Genomic DNA, 17,551 nt, shown 5'->3' on the forward strand with positions numbered 1-17,551 from the left:
ATAACACGCAGATTTTTTCTCCTAAAAAGGAAGGGGAAATGTCTGTGCGTGTTATAGAGCGAATGTGTGGTCCCTGGAGCCGAAAAATCAGGCAAAAATCAAATCGCGGCGCTTCACGGAGAAGGGAAGCCTGAAAAGAGGAAGCGCTGCTTTCCTGCATTCTGCCTCAGGGTCTTACTGCCCACCCTCCTCTGTTTCGTTGCTGTGTTTGCTGAAACGGAACAAAGAGCAGGGAAAGCCCCTCCCCTCCAGGCAAGCAGAGGGGAATTCCTCTCTGTGCTCCGGTGCTGCTGGGGGAGAGGGAGAGAGGGGGGAAGGGAGAGAGAGAGAGGGGGGGGGAGGGGGAGGGAGAGAGAGAGGGGGGAGGGAGGGAGGGAGGGAGGGAGGGAGAGAGAGAGAGAGAGAGAGAGAGAGAGAGAGAGAGAGATATGGCTGGCTTGGGTGGGGGGAAACTTTTGCCTTTCTTTCCTCCAACCCGTTAAATCCCTCTCCTGCATTCTTAGCCAGCTGCTTCTCTGCACACCCCTCTAATGTCCCTTCTTTGTTTTTCCTTCGCTCCCCACTTAAAATGTGGTTACAAAGCATAGATCCACATGGATCCTCAGGATCTTTGCATTGGGTCACCCCAAATTCACCATCAGATCACATAGCATGTCCATGGCTACAGCCTGCACCCAAAAAATCACGCACCCACTGTTGCCTGGGGCTGCAATGGTGCAAAAATGTGGTTACAAAGCATGGATCCACAGGGATTCTCAGGATCTTTGCATTGGGTCACCCCAAATTCACCATCAGATCACATAGCATGTCCATGGCTACAGCCTGCACCAAAAAAATCACGCACCCACTGTTGCCTGGGGCTGCAATGGTGCAAAAACGTGGTTAAAAAGCATGGATCCACAGGAATTCTCAGGATTTTGGCATTGGGTCACCCCAAATTCACCATCAGATCACATGTCTGTGGCCACAGCATGAAGCCCAAAAATGATACATCCACTGTTTCATTCAGAATGTTTTTTCCCTTGTTTTCCTCCTCTAAAAACGATGTGCGTGTTATGGTCAGGTGCGTGTTATAGAGTGAAAAATACGGTACATAGCCACTCTCCCCTAGCGGGTAACTGATTCCCTTTCCAGCACTTAGCCACCAGGATTCTTGCTGCAGACGTTGCGTATAAGAAAAAAATTAGTTTTGTCTTTTGGAATATCGTCATTTAAAATTCCTAAAAGGAATGCCTCTGGCCTTTTACTATATGATATTCTTAATATTTTCTTTATTTCTTCGTGGATCATGTTTGCATGACAAAGGATTTGCTGTTGCTGGTGGGACACACTATCCTCTCTGCTGAAATCACTGCATGCTTCTGTTGCCCTCCTAGGAAAAACCAAAACAAGCCCCCAGGAGTGTGATTCACACTCCTGCAATAGCTATGGGGTAGCGGAGCATCTCCTTTGTATCTATAAAGTCCCAGGTTAGACCGCTGGTGTCTGTAGTTAAACCTGGGGTGGGAAATCTATTCATCCCGAAGGCCACATTGTCAGGAGCAAGCCAGCAGTAAATCACACTGTGCAAGTTGGAGTTAACTCTTTACAGTAGTACCTTGGTTCTCAAGTCCGTTCCAAAACCAAAGCCTTCCAAAACCAAGGTGCGCTTTCCCATAGAAAGTAATGCAAAATGGATCAATTTGGTCCAGACTTTGGAAAACAACCCCCCCAAAACAGGAATTTAACATGAATTTTACTCTCGAACGAGACCATGGATCCATAAAATGAAAGCAATAAACAGTGTACTGCAGTCACACATTCAATCAATCAGCAGCTGAACTGGGTTCCGCACAGTCACAAAAACAAAACAAAAAGAGCCGCGAGTACAAAAACACAAAATAAATAACAAAAACATAGAGACCTCAGCGTAACACTCAAAACGGAAGCATAACGCTGAAAACGGAGCTCATTCAGCAAACTGCAACACTTCTGGGTTTGCGGTACTGTATTTGGGTTCCAAGTTGTTTGAGTACCAAGGCATTTGAGAACCAAGGTACCACTGTATTGGCAAAAACATGTTCTGTACATGAGTGTCAGGCCTAATGAGCACAGCAACTCATCTCTGGTAGGTCTTGCCCCATTAATCAGTTGCTGAGACTGAAGGTTCCTGCCTCCCCACAGCTGCCTAAGTCCCTTCCTCTCCACGTCCCTCCCCCCCCCCAGGCAATTGGAGACTGGACCTGCACATTGCCAACCTCTTCTCTGCCCTTTTCATGCCTCTTCTGGTTCTGGGAGATATGTGGGGATGGGGGAGTTTGTAGTGACTGGATTGAGCAATCTGTGCCTTTATTGACAAACTATCTACCGTTAAGTAAGTTGGTTACTTTAATTTTTTGTTTTTTAAAAAAGTCTTCTAAAAATCCCACCCTCCCAGGCTTGAAGACGAAACGGGCCAGAAAAACAACGCCCTGAAGAAAATCCGCGAGCTGGAAGCGCACATCTCTGACCTCCAGGAGGACCTGGATTCCGAGCGCGCCGCAAGGAACAAAGCTGAGAAGCAGAAGCGGGACTTGGGCGAAGAGCTGGAGGCTCTCAAGACAGAGCTGGAAGACACCCTGGACAGCACTGCCACCCAGCAGGAGCTCAGGTGAGGACGGGAGAGGAGCGGAAAGTGGACACCATCCCTGTGGTGGAGGCTGGTGCATGGCAGGGCAACGGGTGCTGTCCCACCAAGTTTTGTCTGCCTTCTGCCAGCTCATAATAATCATAATAATATATTATTGATACCCTTCCCATCTGACTGGGTTTCCCCAGCCACTCTGGGCAGCTCCCAACAGAATATTAAAAACATAACAAAACATCAAACATTAAAAACTTCCCTAATCAGGGCTGCCTTCAGATGTCTTCTAAAAGTCAGATAGTTGTTTATTTCCTTGACATCTGAATGGAGGGCGTTCCACAGGGTGGGCGCTACCACCGAGAAGGCCCTCTGCCTGGTTCCCTGGAATCTCACTTCTCGCAGGAAGGGAACTGCCAGAAGGCCCTCGGGGTTGTACCTCAGGACCTCTGGGCTGAACAATGGGAGTGGAGATGCTCCTTCAGGTCTACTGGGTCGAGGCCGTTTAGGGCTTTAAAGGTCAGCACCAACACTTTGAATTGGGCTCAGAAACGTACTGGGAGCCAATGTAGGTCTTCCAGGACTGGTTGTTATATGGTCTTGGCGGCCACTCCCAGTCACCAGTCTAGCTGCCACTTTCTTGATTAATTGCAGTTTCACCTTCAAAGGTAGCCCCACATAGAGCGCATTGCAGTAGTCCAAGTGGGAGATAACCAGAGCATGCACCACTCTGGTGAGACAGTCTGCCGGCAGGTAGGGTCTCATCCTGCATACCAGATGGAGCTGGTAGACACCTGGATACAGAATTGACCTGTGCCTCCCTGGACAGCTGTGAGTCCAAAATGACTCACCATTCTAGGTGCAAAGTGAGTCCAGCGACGTGTGTAGCCAGGGGGAGGTTCCGAGGGCCACATAGAAAGGACTTGAGGGCCGCGTATGGTTCGTCTTGCAATAGGGCGCAAGAACACTTCAAATCCTCTTTAAATTTCCTGGAGTGCAACGCTCCTAGCCTGGAGGCGACAGCAGAGCCGGCTGTACCCCCAATAATGTGGTTTGGGATGGCAAAAAAAAAAAATCATGCCTGTGCTGTTGTTTTCAGAGCGAAGCGGGAGCAGGAGGTCACCATCCTGAAGAGAGCCTTGGACGAGGAGACCCGCACCCACGAGGCTCAGGTCCAGGAGATGAGGCAGAAGCACACGCAGGCTGTGGAGGAGCTGACGGAGCAGCTGGAACAATTCAAACGGGTAACAAGCAAGCGAGCGAATATATAAACAAACTCGGGGCATTGCTTTGGGGGTGGCTGTGCCCTTTCAGAGCCAGAATTCGCGAACTGCTGGGACTCCTGCGAGGAGACTAGAACTCGGGGCCAGCCAATGCAACAGAGCTCACACTCATGCTGTGCATTTTTAAAGCACCCTTTTATACCAGAGTGGTTGAGCAATCAACCCTTCTTCCCATGGAACTCTGGGAATTGTAGTTCTGTGAGGGGTGTGGGCGTGTGTCTCCTAACAACTCTCAGTGCCCACTGCAATCTAGGCATTCTGGGCTCAGTGCTTTAAATGCAGAAGTGAGGACAGACAGAATGAATAGGCAGACAAAATTCCTAAACGTTTCTGGTCACGGGTTTGATAACAACACAATTTATGCATGCTTAACTTTACTTTACATTGCATGTTTTTGTCTCAGGTGTGAGCGTTAATGATATTGGATGTCAAATAGTAGAAAATAAAGAAAAGCTGCTGCTGCTATTATTCCATGCCCTTTCTGTTAAGTTGTGGGTGAACATATCAGACGACACAGCGATTCTTCAAACAGCTCTTGTTTATTCAGAGGCCAGAACAGAACTGAACTGAAGGGCTCAGTCAGCCTGCTTATATAGAGCTCCAGTACGTTACTGTAGCAACTTTCTAAAACTTTCCAATCACTGAACATCACTTTCGATCCTTCATTTGCATAACTATCTACAGTATCCCCCTGCTGGCCCAGGGTGAGAACTTCAGTACATAACACTTTCTTTGCCATATAATCCCCAGGAAGGTTTGAACAATTTAAAACACAATACAGTCATACCATGGTTCTTGAACGGTATCTGTTTCAGAAGTCTGTTCGATTTCTGAAAATGTTCGAAAACCAAGGTGTGGCTTCCGATTGGCTGCAGGAGCTTCCTGCACTCAAACAGAAGCTGCGTAAGCCGCGTCGGAAATTTGGCTTCCAGAAAACGTTCACAAACCAGAACACTCATTTCTGAGTTTGCGATGTTTGGAAGCCAAAATGTTTGAGCCACAAGGCATTCCAGAACCAAGGTATGACTGTATTTAAACAGTCTAAAACAAACCCCGGTCACAAGAATAGGACGGGTCTCCAAAACATTCATAAAATCATAGAATCATAGAATTGTAGCATTTGAAGGGACCCCTGCAAGAATCCTGCCCATAGGATGGACTTGAACCAGCAACCTTCTGTTTTATAGCTAGATGCACTGACCCAGTGTGTCAAAGGTCAGATTAAAGAAGTGTGATCAAATGGTGGTGAAATTGATGTATCCAAGAGATCAATGGCTGCCCCATTGCTGGAAGACTTGCCAACTCTGGGTTCCTTCTTGCGTACGTAAACGCTGAACGTCCTCTGTGCTTTCAGGCCAAAGCCAACCTGGACAAGACCAAGCAGACCCTGGAGAAGGACAACGCCGACCTGAGCAGCGAGGTCCGGTCACTCAACCAGGCCAAGCAGGAGGTGGAGAACAAGAAGAAGAAGCTGGAAGTGCAGCTGCAGGAGCTGCAATCCAAGTTTTCAGACGGGGAGCGCGTCCGGACAGAGCTGAACGAAAAAGTCCACAAGCTGCAGGTACCAATGCAGTGTCCCATTTTCATTTCTGTAGTTTTTTAGAAGATAAAAAAGGATGCAGGAGCCTAGCAAATTAAAGGATGCAGGAGCCTAGCAAGCCTAGGACTTGCTGATCAGAAGGTCAGCGGTTCGAATCCCCGCAAAAGGGTGAGCTCCCGTTGCTCGGTCCCTGCTCCTGCCAACCTAGCAGTTCGAAAGCACATCAAAGTGCAAGTAGATAAATAGGTACCGCTCCGGCGGGAAGATAAACGGTGTTTCCATGCGCTGCTCTGGTTCTCCAAAAGCGGCTTAGTCATGCTGGCCACATGACCCGGAAGCTGTATGCCGGCTCCCTCGGCCAGTAAAGCGAGATGAGCGCCGCAACCCCAGAGTCAGTCATGACTGGACCTAATGGTCAGGGGTCTCTTTACCTTTATCTTTACTTCCCTTCCAGGTGGAGGTGGAGAATGTGACGGGGCTGCTGAACGAAGCAGAGAGCAAGACCATCAAGCTGACGAAGGACGTGGCGACTCTGGGGTCTCAGCTGCAGGATACTCAGGTAAGTACCACCGCAAGCCAAACTGAGGTTTTCAGAGAGGTTCTTGAGGAAGACTCACCAGCAAAGGCTTCTGCTTTCTTGCTGCCCCCAGGAGCTGCTCCAGGAGGAAACCCGCCAGAAGCTCAACTTGTCCACAAAGCTTCGCCAGATGGAGGACGAGAAGAACAGCATCCAGGACCAGCTGGAGGAAGAGATGGAAGCGAAGCAGAACCTGGAGAGGCACATTTCAACGTTGACCGTGCAGGTTCTGACCATTACTACATAATAATAATAATAATAATAATAATAATAATAATAATAATAATAATAATTTATTGTTTATACCCCGCACATCTGGCTGGGCTTCCCCAGCCACTCTGGGCCGCTTCCAAAAAAATATTAAAATACCATAATACATCAAACATTAAAAGCTTACCTAAAGAGGGCTGCCTTCAGATGTCTTCTAAAAGTCTGGTAGTTGTTATTCTCTTTGACATCTGGGGGGAGGGCGTTCCACAGAACGGGTGCCACTACCGAGAAGGCCCTCTGCCTGGTTCCCTGTGACTTGGCTTCTCGCAGTGAGGGAACTGCCAGAAGGCCCTTGGCGCTGGACCTCAGTGTCCGGGCTGAACAATGGGGGTGGAGACGCTCCTTCAGGTATTCTGGACCAAGGCCGTTTAGGGCTTTCAAAGTCAGCACCAACATTTTGAATTTTGCTCGGAAACGTACAGGGAGCCAATGTAGGTTTTTCAAGGCCAGTGTTATGTGGTCTCGGTGGCCGCTCCCAGTCACCAGTTCTGGATTAGTTGTAGTTTCCGGGTCACTTTCAAAGGTAGCCCCACGTAGAGTGCATTGCAGCAGTTACGCTGAATTTATCCACTTTGGGTGTTAAAAACAAAAACAGAACCCCTTCGGTTTCTTACTGTGCACACCCGCTGTGAGGCAGACTGTTTTAAATTCCCATTTTCCAGGTTGAACGATCACGGCTTGCTTGCCCAGAAAACCCAAGGCAAGGTTGGGCTCACATTCACGTCGCCCATTGCCAAACCCTTAGGTATGCCCCTGACGATGACAACCAGGATCCATTCTTTCAGGGATAATGGGATCCCAGTGATCAGGGATGATGGGAATTGTAGTCCAACAACTTCTGGAGAGCCACAGCTTGCCCATCTTTGTTAGAAACCCCAAACAGAGGGCCAGTAGGAGGGAGCTGGAAGGGTACATGGACCCATCTCTACATTCCCACAATGCTGTTGGATCAGCTGATTCCGCACATTCACGGGGAAGGTGCTTGCACCTGGGTTGGTTGGGGCGCTGGGTGTCAGGAGGGCTTACCTTTCTCTGAACCCCAAACTGCAGCTCTCCGACTCCAAGCGGAAGCTCCAGGAGTACGTCAGCACCATCGAGGGCATGGAGGAAGGGAAGAAGAAGTTCCAGAAGGAAATCGAAGGCCTGACGCAGCAGTTCGAGGAGAAAGCAGCTTCGTACGACAAACTGGAAAAAACAAAGAACCGGCTTCAGCAGGAGCTGGACGACCTGGTGGTCGACTTGGACAACCAGCGCCAGCTGGTCTCCAACTTGGAGAAGAAGCAGAAGAAGTTCGACCAGGCAAGAGCCCATGTGCTGGTCCTGGGGGGGCGGGTACCGTGAGGCGTGGTCAAAGTCCAGTCCTGGGCCGAGGGTCTGGAGACTGTCCACCAAGGGGGAAGCGGGGTCCAAAGTAAGAAGCCGGGCGTGGTCAGGAACTCTGGAAGAACAGGTCTGGGTGCTGGCAGAAACAGGTCTTCAACATCGTTGCTCCCGCAACCTGGGACCTGGCTGACTGGCCTTTATCTCCTCTGAGGCCAGGGGCGGTCCCGGCCCCCAGGTGACCTGCCTCTCCTGGCCTTAAGGCGAGCACTCCTCCTGGGAGAACCCAGTTCCCTCCACCTCTCTGCCCTGAGCCTCTGCAGCTCAGGAGAGGCTGGAGGGTTACTGGACCCAGGGGGAGGCGCACCTTCCCCTGACAGGGCTGGGAGAGGAGCACCTGCAGGCAATGGGTCCTCAATCACCTCTGGAGCCAGAGTGGATTCATCTGGTGTCTGCTCCTGAGGATCCAGCACAGGTGCAGGCCCTTCAGATCCAAGCCCCTGCCCCGGCTCAGCCGGCCCTGGGGGCGGGGACTCCTGTGCAGGCTGGGACTCCTCCGGTTCAGCCTCTGAATCAGATTCCCAGGCCATCACAGCCCAGCTCCCTGCATGCTCTCTTTCTGTGCTGTCCACTGTGCCCAGAGTGACCGAATGTTAATAGGATTGGGTTGCCATTGATGTGCCCCTTATCCAGCAATAACCTTTCCCACGGCAAAATCCCTCCCATATTGTTCACTCAGAAACAGGTCCTGTTTAGGAAAGGGACCCCTGCAATGTTAATTAAATGCTTCCTCCTTGCAGCTTTTGTTCCCTTTATTGCTTACTGAGGTTTTGCACAGCACTTAATATAGTGTTATCATAACCAGCAGTGCCTGTTCCCAAGACAACAAACCCTTCCATGCTATTCACAAATAGGTCCTGTTTAGGAAATCCCCCCTGCAATGTTAATTAAATGCTTCCTCCTGGCAACTTTCCTTTATTGCTTCCTGTCCAGTGCATCTTGGGCTTTGATGATGATTTCCTTCTTTATATTACCCCTTAAGCAGTCAACTTCTCTGAGCTGTTTTGCTGTTGGAAAGCCCTCTTGCCCCTGAATCAAAGCGATGGCCTCCTTGCTGAGACCCGAAGCTCACCAGCATCTTGTTCCTTGGCAGATGCTAGCAGAGGAGAAGAACATCTCTTCCAAATACGCAGAAGAAAGAGACCGCGCAGAGGCTGAAGCTCGGGAGAAGGAGACAAAGGCCCTGTCTCTCTCCCGGGCTCTGGAGGAGGCCCTGGAAGCAAAGGAGGAACTTGAGCGAACCAACAAGCTGTTGAAAGCGGAGATGGAAGATCTCGTGAGCTCCAAAGATGACGTCGGCAAGAACGTAAGTTCCCTCGAAGGGTCTGCTGACCTGCCTGAAACAATTCACTTACCATATTTTTTGCTCCATAAGATGCACCTGACCATAAGATGCACCTAGTTTTCAGAGGAGGAAAGGGGGAAAGACCCATTGGGGGGGGGGGGTTCAGCTCACAGTTGTGCAGTTTCTTTTGCAAAGGGGAAAAGCTCATTTTTTTTGAGGATCAGCTCAAAGTTGTTGAGCTTATTTTGCAAAGGGGAGAAATCCTGTTTTTATGGGGTTCAACTCACAGTTCTGCAGCTTCTTTAGGAAAGGAAAGGGAGCCCTTTCTACAGTTTCCAGACAGATAATCTAATCAGCCAGTCACATGTCGCTGGGGAAACAAGCAGCCTCCATCTGCAGAACATTCAACAATGCAGGCCTGGGCAAGGGGCCGGGGCCGGAAAGGGAGCCAGCGATTGACCACACATTCACTCCATAAGACGCACAGACATTTCCCTTTACTTTTTAGGAGGGAAAAAATGTGTCTTATGGAGCGAAAAATACAGTACATGCATCTTGTAAAAACACACGCGCATATATTTGCCAGTGGATTATCAGTTTGCAGTGACTTTTCTTTCCAAGTGAGCCCAGTCATCACATTTCCAGGTTTTGCTTTTGCCTTACTTATTCATTCACCGCTGGTGAGTTTCCCCCCTCGATCCTCTCTCGTCACTCGGCCTGCCTTTTTGCCTCCTGCTCCCAACAGGTCCATGACCTGGAGAAATCCAAACGGGCCTTGGAGCAGCAGGTGGAAGAGATGAAGACCCAGTTGGAGGAGCTGGAGGACGAGCTCCAGGCGACGGAGGATGCAAAGCTGAGGCTGGAGGTGAACATGCAAGCACTGAAAGGACAGTTCGAAAGAGACCTACAAGCCAGGGATGAGCAGAACGAAGAGAAGAGGAGGCAGCTGCAGAAGCAGGTATGAGCTTCCATTTCACCACCTATCTTCTCGTAGCCTCAAAGAGTAAGGAGACCTTTCCCCACAGGGCCAGGAGTGTTCTAGAGTTTTGGACCACAGCTGGAGGGAACCAGCTTGAGGAAGGCCAGTGTAGAAGCTAGGCGATGGGCTGTCCAATACCTAAACATGCCTCCTCCAGTTGATGGCTGGAAGATATCTGAACATGAATGGCTTCTGATAGCTACTACCTACTGAGCAGAACTCAATATGGAAGTGTGTGTGTGGACAGGGGAGGACAACATAGTTTTGCAGCATGGATTTAACCAGCAAAACAAACAGGCGGCTGCAGTTTTGCAGCTCCTTTGAACTGCTTTTAAAAAAACTGTTTACATCCAAGCTCAGCATTATAAAAGCCACTTAAATTAAGGTTATCAGACGTTCCCGTTTCCTGGGGACAGTCCCCAGATTCATTGAAAAAAATCTGGTAACCTTAGCTTTAAATATTAAGATATTTGGGGCCTGTCTGTGCTTGTTTCCTCTTCTCTCCCCATCCTTGTTTCCTTTTGTGCAGTCTCCTTTTTCAGATGTAGACCTGAGGGCAAGGACCATGTTATTTTTCTCTTGATCTGTGAACTGCTTGTGAGCTTTTCTGGCTAAAGAGCATGTTATAAATGCTTTGAAAGATCGAACGAATAAATGAACTTAGCTGGACAGCAACTACAACCCAAAGGCCTTTTGGGGAAACCTAATTGTTCGCAAGGGACGCAGGTGGCACTGTGGGTTAAATCACAGAGCCTAGGACTTGCCAATCAGTAGGTCGGTGGTTCGAATCCCCGCCACGGGGTGAGCTCCTGTTGCTCAGTCCCAGCTCCTGCCCACCTAGCGGTTCGAAAGCACATCAAAGTGCAATTAGATAAATAAGTACCACTCTGGCGGGAAGGTAAACGGCGTTTCCATGCACTGCTCTGGTTCACCAGAAGCAGTTTAGTCATGCTGGCCACATGACCCAGAAGCTGTACGCCAGCTCCCTCGGCCAATAAAGTGAGATGAGCACCGAAACCCCAGAGTCTGTCACGACTGGACCTAATGGTCAGGGGTCCCTTTACCTTTTTACTAATCGCTCACAACCACCTCTCCATTGTACAGCTCCTAAATAGATAGATATTCTCGAAAAGTTGTTGAAGAATAGGACCTTGTCAAACACTGCCCCGCTTTCTCCCCCTAGCGTGTTTACTGTTTGAGGAAGTGTTGCGAGCCTTCCACACATTTAGCCATGAGTCACTGAGCAGTGCCTTTCACAGAATCGTAGAACTGCAGAGCGGGAAGGGACCCCGAGGGTCATCTAGCCCAACCCACGGCGCATGTCTAAACCTTTTCCAATTGCTTCCCTGCTGCTACTTAGCTCCACGAGATGGAAGTGGAACTGGAAGACGAGCGCAAGCAACGGGGCTTGGCCGCCGCCGCCAAGAAGAAACTGGAGGTGGACATCAAGGACATGGAGGGGCAGCTGGACTTCGCCAACAAGTCCCGGGACGAAGCCATCAAGCAGCTGCGGAAGCTCCAGGTCAGGGCAACCCACTTGCTTTCACCCAGGAGGGTTGGGTGTCTGCCAGGGGCCTAATAATAATAATAATAATAATAATAATAATAATAATAATAATTTACTATTTGTACCCTGCCCATCTGGCTGGGTTTCTCCAGCCACTCTGGATGGCTTCCAACAAAGATTAAAAATACAGTGGTGCCTCGCAAGACGAAAAGAATCCGTTCTGCGATTCTCTTCGTCTAGCGGTTTTTTCATCTTGCGAAGCAAGCCCATTGACGGATTAGTGGATTAGCGCTATTTCCGGCTTATCGGCTTTTAGCGGCTTATCGGCTTATCGGATCAGCTGATAAGCAGCTTAGCGGCTTAGAAAAAGGGGGGGGGGAGGAAAAAAAAGTCGGAAAAACTTGCAAGACATTTCGTCTTGCGAAGCAAGCCCATAGGGAAATTCATTTTGCGAAGCGCCTCCAAAACGGAAAACCCTTTCGTCTAGCGGGTTTTCCGTCTTGCAAGGCGTTTGTCTTGCGGGGCACCACTGTACACTAAAATGTCACATATTAAAAACTTCCCTGAACAGGGCTGCCTTCAGATGTCTTCTGAATGTCAGGTAGTTGTTTATCTCTTTGACATCTGGTGGGAGGGCGTTCCATAGGGCGGGTGCCACTACCGAGAAGGCCCTCTGTCTGGTTCCCTGTAACCTCACTTCTCACAATGAGGGAACTGCCAGAAGGCCCTCGGCGCTGGACCTCAGCGTCCAGGCAGAACAATGGGGGTGGAGACTCTTGCCCAAAGGACAAGAGCCTCCTAGATCCACAGCAGTTAGGAGGGAGAGACTGAGGCAGAGGGGTGGGCTGGAGGGTTTCTTGCCCAAGGGCCCTCCAAACCTAGTGAGATGGGGGAGAAATTCAGTTCGGTTTGCCTTCAAAATCGAGCGTGTCTAATTCTTGCTTTCCAAAATGATGCATGGACCGAAACACAGCCACCCCTTGAAATTTTCATTTCTCCAAATTTTTGCAATGCAGTTCTTCGGCCAAGTAATGTGTGCCACAAATGCATGTGCTAGGATTAAGTGTGCATCAAAATGCACATATTAGTAGAAATAATGTATGGTCATAACTTGGAAGTCGAACGGAATCCGTTCCGGAAGTCCATTCAACTTCCAAAACGTTTGGAAACCAAAGCGCGGCTTTTGGTAGCAATCGGAAGCCGTGTCAGATGTTCAGCTTCCGAAAATCGTTCAAAAACCGGAACACTCACTTCTGGGTTTCAACCGTTCGGGAGCCGATTTGTTCAAGAGTCAAGGCGTTCAGGATCCGAGGTATGACTGTACTAAAAAAGTGTTATATTATAATAATAATAATAATAATAATAATAATAATAATAATAATAATTTATTATTTGTACCCCGCCCATCTGGCTGGGTTTCCCCAGCCACTCTGGGCGGCTTCCATAAAAACCAGAAATACACTAAAATATCACAGATTAAAAACTTCCCTGAACAGGGCTGCCTTAAGATGTCTTCTGAATGTCAGGTAGTTATTTATCGCTTTGACATCTGATGGGAGGGCGTTCCACAAGGCGGGTGCCACTACCGAGAAGGCCCTCTGCCTGGTTCCCTGTAGCTTTGCTTCTCGTAATGAGGGAACCGCCAGAAGGCCCTCGGCGCTGGACCTCAGCGTCCGGGCAGAACGATGGGGGTGGAGACGCTCCTTCAGGTATACTGGGCCGAGGCCGTTTAGGGCTTTAAAGGTCAACACCAGCACTTTGAATTGTGCTCGGAAACGTACTGGGAGCCAATGTAGGTCTTTCAAGACCGGTGTTATGTGGTCTCGGCGGCTGCCCCCAGTCACCAGTCTAGCTGCCGCATTCTGGATTAGTTGTAGTTTCCGAGTCACCTTCAAAGGTAGCCCCACGTAGAGCGCATTGCAGTAGTCCAGGCGGGAGATAACTAGAGCATGCACCACTCTGGCGAGACAGTCCGCGGGCAGGTAGGGTCTCAGCCTGCGTACCAGGTGGAGTTGGTAGACAGCTGCCCTGGATACAGAATTGACCTGCGCCTCCATGGACAGCTGTGAGTCCAAAATGACTCCCAGGCTGCGCAACTGGTCCTTCAGGGGCACAGTTACCCCATTCAGGACCAGGGAGTCCTCCATACCAGCCCGCCCCCTGTCCCCCAAAAACAGTACTTCTGTCTTGTCAGGATTCAACCTCAATCCATTAGCCGCCATCCATCCTCCAACCGCCTCCAGGCACTCACACAGGACCTTCACCGCCTTCACTGGTTCTGATTTGAAAGAGAGGTAGAGCTGGGTATCATCTGCATATTGATGGACACCCAGTCCAAACCCCCTGATGATCTCTCCCAGCGGCTTCATATAGATGTTAAAAAGCATGGGGGAGAGGACGGAACCCTGAGGCACCCCACAAGTGAGGGCCCAGGGGTCTGAACACTCATCCCCCACCACCACTTTCTGAACACGGCCCAGGAGGAAGGAGCGAAACCACTGTATAACAGTGCCCCCAGCTCCCAGCCCCTCTAGACGGTCCAGAAGGATGTTATGGTCGATTGTATCAAAGGCCGCTGAGAGATCCAGCAGAACTAGGAAACAGCTCTCACCTTTGTCCCTAGCTCGCCGGAGATCATCAACCAGCGCGACCAAGGCAGTTTCAGTCCCATGATGAGGCCTGAATCCCGATTGGAAGGGATCCAAATGGTCCGCATCCTCCAGGCGTGCCTGGAGTTGTTCAGCAACCACTAGATCCCTTTGCGACAAATTAGATCCCTTTGCGACAAATGTGTAGATCTGGAGGGGAAATAGCACACAAATGCATATTTTAAAAGAAATCGTATCCAAAATGCTGAATTTTCATGAGGACTTTTTTTTTTAATTGCATATTTCTACAGAAATTGAGAACTGGATAGATTGGTGCGATCCCTACTCAACACCGCACATCCTTTTATAAACTATTATCATGCCCCTCCCGCACCCTAATCACCTATTTCTTAAACTTCAGACTCTCTTCTTTGATCCTTGAAACATCCCATCAGGTGGAGGGCGATGCTGAGAAAGATTTGAACCTGAATGCGGATGAGGCTCCATCCTAAATCAGTGTCTCTTCTCACTCAGGCTCAGATGAAGGACTTCCAGCGTGAACTGGACGATGCCCGGGCTGCCCGGGAAGAAGTCTTTGCAACAGCCCGAGAAAACGAGAAGAAAGCCAAAAATCTGGAGGCGGAGCTGATGCAGGTTCAAGAGGTAAACTGGAGAATCTGGGTCCTGGCTAGAACTTGAGGGATGGAGTAGCTCAGCATCTGCCCAAATGCTACAGTTAAGGGTATACACTCAAAACATGGCATGTATCTAATGTAGCTCCGTGTGGCGATCACACAGGGTCCCCGGACGTTTAACGGTCTATTGATCCCTGTGCCACCACTGTGATCACTTCCCCGCTGCCACCAACCAGTTACTCTCTGGTAAAACACTGAGTCCAGTCAGTTGTTAAAAGTGAACCAAAAACAACAAGTTTATTTCACAAACATTAACAAGTTTATGGTTACTCAGATAATATTCCAGTCAATATCTTTTTATTATTATTATTCCTGTCAATATCTTAACTTTATTTTCTTTACTGGCCTATACCTTCCTAATACCTTCTGACTGATTATCTCAACTGTTTGACTGGCTTCTCTTAACAAGTTCTCTTACTCTCTCCCCCCCCACCGGACTAGCCCAACCCACAGACTTATCTTATCTGTCTCTTCTAACCCCACACTGTCTTCTCAACAACTCTAACTCTCCTGAAAAAACCCTCTGTGCTTCAACCTTATACACAGTTAACTCTGCTCCCTGGGTTCCCATTGGTTAGTCATTTTACAATGACTTTCCTTATGAACCCAGTATGATGTCACACACATATGAGGGCAAATGCCACATTCTGCTAAGTTAAAGGCCCTTTAAACTTGCACTTGCGGAAGGTTGTTGCACGAGGGAAAACACAAGTGCCTTACCGAAGGTTGTGCAACAGATTGCACAACCAGCAGACTTCCACTAACACAACTGTTGCGCTGGATTTCTTTGTTGCAAACATTTAAGCACTGCCATATGGTGGCAGATGGGCCCTTGTGCTAGTGGACAGAGAACATTTGATGCGGCCCAAGGAACTGTGTTTCATGCGTTCAGCCAGAGTTCACCACACGTAAAAAAAACAACCAAGTTATGAGGACAACCAATTGTTGCATGTGTGACCTTTCCTGCTCTAAGGAACAGGGAAGCACTTGTTCAGCCAGGGAATTGTGACCCGTACCACGATAAAAAAGCCACTCCTGGTTTCTGTCCCCCACCAAGTGTTCTAAACCATAGAGCCTAGGACTTGCTGATCAGAAGGTCGGCGGTTTGCATCCCCGCGGCAGGGTGAGCTCCCGTTGCTCGGTCCCTGCTCCTGCCAACCTAGCAGTTTGAAAGCACATCAAAGTGCAAGTAGATAAATAGGTACTGCTCCGGCGGGAAGATAAACAGTGTTTCCGTGCGCTGCTCTGGTTCGCCAGAAGCGGCTTAGTCATGCTGGCCACATGACCTGTCTGTGGACAAACGCCGGCTCCCTTGGCCAGTAAAGCGAGATGAGCGTTGCAACCCCAGAGTCGTTCACAACTGGACTTAACGGTCAGGGGTCCCTTTACCTTTAATCTAATATGGGTAGAACTTATTTTAGTTTTTGCTATTGCTAGTTGCTATTTGCAAGTTGGAAACTCTTGCCGATCTACTGCAAATCTCCCAGAGGTATATGAGTAGATCTAACTTCCGCCCAGCCTTGGAACCTAGAGTAGCCATGTTTGCTTTGTTGAGTGAGGGGCTCAATTTTGCCTCCTTTGGCAGGATTTGGCAGCTGCGGAACGGGCACGGAAACAAGCTGAGCAGGAGAAGGACGATCTGGCTGAAGAGCTGGCAAGTTCTGCTTCTGGGAGGTAAGTTCCCAGCTGGGATTCGGAGGCTACTAGAACCATGTGCCCAATTCCACTCACTGCTGCTGTTTTGTCCAAACAAGAAGTATAAAAGGTGCCTTACACAGTACCCTCTCCAAAGATGACAGTGATGATGATGATGATGATTAAACCCTGCTCATTTGACTAGGTCTTTGGGGATGAAAAGTTGGTGTCAAAATTTCAAAGAAATGAAAATTAAATAGAGGACTTGGTGCATCTTTTGGCAGGCACGGGAGTTTCCTCTTCTCTCTGGGAGCTTCTGATAAGAATTAACGAGCTTCTGACAGGTTTATAGTCCTTTATTTACAACGATATACAGAGAGCAGCCTTGGGCCACCCTCCATCAGGATATCAGCTGTTCACTCTGAATCACCTCTCCTTCCGCAGCAAGAAGCACACCAACCGCCAGCTCTCCCTCCCCTGTGCTTCTGTTGTTCCTTAACCCTTTCAGACCTCTGAGTTCGAGGGGAGGGAGGGAATTACCCACCACTCTTGAATGAAGAGTCTCCCAAACGCTCCCTCCCTCCTGGTTGCCTAGCTACTATCTCAAAGCTGTCCAACTCTTCCCCTGACTGTGCAGCCTGCCTTTGAATCGGCTGCTGGGAACATTGAAGGGGGGGGGGGGCAAATTCTCAATCCTCTGTCTGTGTCTGCATTCCCCCATCTTTGGAGTCAGAGCAGTCTCTGGCGTCCGATTCTGACCAGCCCCTGACACCGTGTGATTGTAGGACCAGCCTCCAGGATGAGAAGCGGCGCCTTGAAGCAAGGATCTCCCAGCTAGAGGAGGAGCTGGAAGAGGAGCAGAGCAACATGGAAGCTATGAGCGACCGCTTCCGCAAGGCTGTCCAGCAGGTACGTTGCAGACACCTTGATTTCTGCAAGGAGGATGGGAGTTGCAAGAAAAGTAAAGCAAAAAATAATTTCGCTTGCTATCTGCAGCTCCTTCAAATGAGAAATAGAACAGATTCCCCACTCAGCAACTTCCCAAACCAAAATGCAGCTGTCCTTCAAAATCCATGCTTCTCTGCACATTTTGCAATGCATTTCTCCATCTAAAAGAATGCATACTTTAATAAAGCACATAGGAGAAGAAAGCATACCCTGTTTTATTGCACTTTGCTTTATTGCACCCCACAGATATTGCTCCTTGTGAGGA

The 17,551-nt window shown here is 49.2% G+C and overlaps 1 protein-coding gene across 4 annotated transcripts in view; it reads left to right on the forward strand.

Moving 5' to 3' along the window:
* The window catches only part of MYH11 (myosin heavy chain 11), a 95,405-nt gene that overhangs the window by 68,538 nt on the left and 9,316 nt on the right, over window positions 1-17,551 (forward strand). For all 4 annotated transcript variants that reach the window (XM_081839490.1, XM_081839489.1, XM_081839491.1 and 1 more), the window contains 12 exons: window positions 2,417-2,629; window positions 3,699-3,843; window positions 5,237-5,443; window positions 5,877-5,981; window positions 6,073-6,225; window positions 7,320-7,568; window positions 8,743-8,955; window positions 9,680-9,892; window positions 11,274-11,435; window positions 14,543-14,671; window positions 16,289-16,377; window positions 17,124-17,247. In XM_081839490.1, coding sequence (XP_081695616.1) covers window positions 2,417-2,629; window positions 3,699-3,843; window positions 5,237-5,443; window positions 5,877-5,981; window positions 6,073-6,225; window positions 7,320-7,568; window positions 8,743-8,955; window positions 9,680-9,892; window positions 11,274-11,435; window positions 14,543-14,671; window positions 16,289-16,377; window positions 17,124-17,247 — 2,002 coding nt within the window. The remainder of the gene's footprint in view (window positions 1-2,416; window positions 2,630-3,698; window positions 3,844-5,236; window positions 5,444-5,876; window positions 5,982-6,072; window positions 6,226-7,319; window positions 7,569-8,742; window positions 8,956-9,679; window positions 9,893-11,273; window positions 11,436-14,542; window positions 14,672-16,288; window positions 16,378-17,123; window positions 17,248-17,551) is intronic.

Source organism: Podarcis erhardii (assembly GCF_964252035.2).
Source record: "Podarcis erhardii genome assembly, chromosome: 14".
Lineage (NCBI taxonomy): Eukaryota > Metazoa > Chordata > Lepidosauria > Squamata > Lacertidae > Podarcis > Podarcis erhardii.